The sequence below is a fragment of the Papaver somniferum genome, chromosome 8 (assembly GCF_003573695.1).
Source record: "Papaver somniferum cultivar HN1 chromosome 8, ASM357369v1, whole genome shotgun sequence".
NCBI classification, from domain to species: domain Eukaryota; kingdom Viridiplantae; phylum Streptophyta; class Magnoliopsida; order Ranunculales; family Papaveraceae; genus Papaver; species Papaver somniferum.
In genome coordinates, this window is record NC_039365.1 from 165,318,084 (window position 1) to 165,319,684 (window position 1,601).

A 1,601-nucleotide genomic window follows, 5' to 3' on the forward strand; every position below is an offset into this window, starting at 1 on the left:
TATAAAGCAATTAGGGACGATCAACTAGCCTGTCAATCTAAGTTATGTAATCCATCTCAAGTTATGAAAGCTGTTCTTTGCATACGCTTGGCTCCACGGTTAATGTATAAGACCATCTAAAAATATGTTCGTTTACCACAAACAGAACATCATAGATTCATATATACTCTATCTGTAAGCCTATTAATCACGCGTAAACAAGAAAACTTCAAAATTTTCACAGCCTCAATAAAAAACAAGCATATTTTTCAGAAAAAAATTAAGCAAAAGGCAAAACAAGGCATAATAAATATATAATATTATCGGAATTATCGGAATAGGACAGTGAGTAGTACCGAGAATTTGAATAAAAATGATCAAACGCATGCCAGTGACTCTATGAACGGAGTGGCTAGACGATGCCAGGGATACTTCTTTCTCAAGTGTACGTCTTTAACTTCTTTGAAGCTCATATCCTTAAGATCGTAAAAGATGATATGCTCGCTTACGTGTATCACCAAGTTGGATGTTTTCGACTCACCATCCTCACTATTATCATCATCATTGTCTTCGACAAACAACACTGAGAAATCTAATTCTTCAAAGCAGTCGTGTATATTCAATACAAACTCAGTCTTATATGCAGCTGTTAAATGCTCTATGTTTACCTTGTACTTGACATTCCATGCTGAGTAATCTTTCCTCAATTCCAAGATGTAGAGACTTGTAGGAACATCCACTCTATACGTTTTAATCAGATGCATATGCCCATTGCACTCTCCAAAATAAACAACCCAACTTTTGTAGTGTCCTAGATCCTCTTTAGGCTTATCTGGTTTTGGCAGTTGTTTTAGTAATTTTTGACTGATATCAAAATATAACGAACAATACTTGTTGAACCAGTGCAAAGCACCATTCCAGAAGACACCACAATCTTCTAATCCACATTTTCTTCGGCAGACACTTATTATTCCCAAATCCTTCCAAGACTCTGATTTAGAGGAGTAGATTTCCGCTTGAACACCGTCAGTTGTATCTCCCCATATGGCGATAACTTCATAGTGAGGTGATTTGTGAGGATCAAAAGCTAAACTAACATTAGAAACCTCTTTGAAACCGTACTTTTTAGATGGCGGCGGTAGTAATATTTTGTAATGCTTTGTGGATGGATTATAGACGTAGAAAGTGGGTGGAGGTGGAGGTATTAATTTGCAAAGGTTTGTGGACGGGTCGCGTATGTATTTAGTTGGGTTGCAGTAGGCGGTCCTACAACATATAAGGCCATTGCAGGATTGAATAGTTTGATACCTGTGGCCAGTGCAAGGTAAGGATTTCTCATAGGGGACGAAAGTGTTAAAGATGGCGTTATTTTTTTTGCTTCCATCAAGAAAGAAAAAAACTTGATCCCCCATCGAATGCTTTGACTGGTTTTGCACAAAAAGTCCGGTAACTGATCGTCTGTGGTTCCGAAGGAGATAACGGCGAGAGAAACAGGAATCTGATATTAATGAGCTCCATTACTTTGATACACATTTGCATACGAGTAGAGATTTTACAGGTATACGCAACAAAATCTCTTCTACTATGTCAATAGATGATGAAACCATTACTATAAGACTCAC

General features: G+C 37.5%; 1 protein-coding gene across 1 annotated transcript; it reads right to left on the reverse strand.

Annotated features, from left to right (window-relative positions):
- Positions 1–356: 356 nt before the first annotated feature.
- Positions 357–1,391, reverse strand: LOC113306373 (F-box protein At5g07610-like). The gene has a single exon (XM_026555317.1). It carries the CDS (start codon positions 1,389–1,391, stop codon positions 357–359), a length of 1,035 nt encoding a protein of 344 aa, XP_026411102.1.
- Positions 1,392–1,601: the final 210 nt, after the last annotated feature.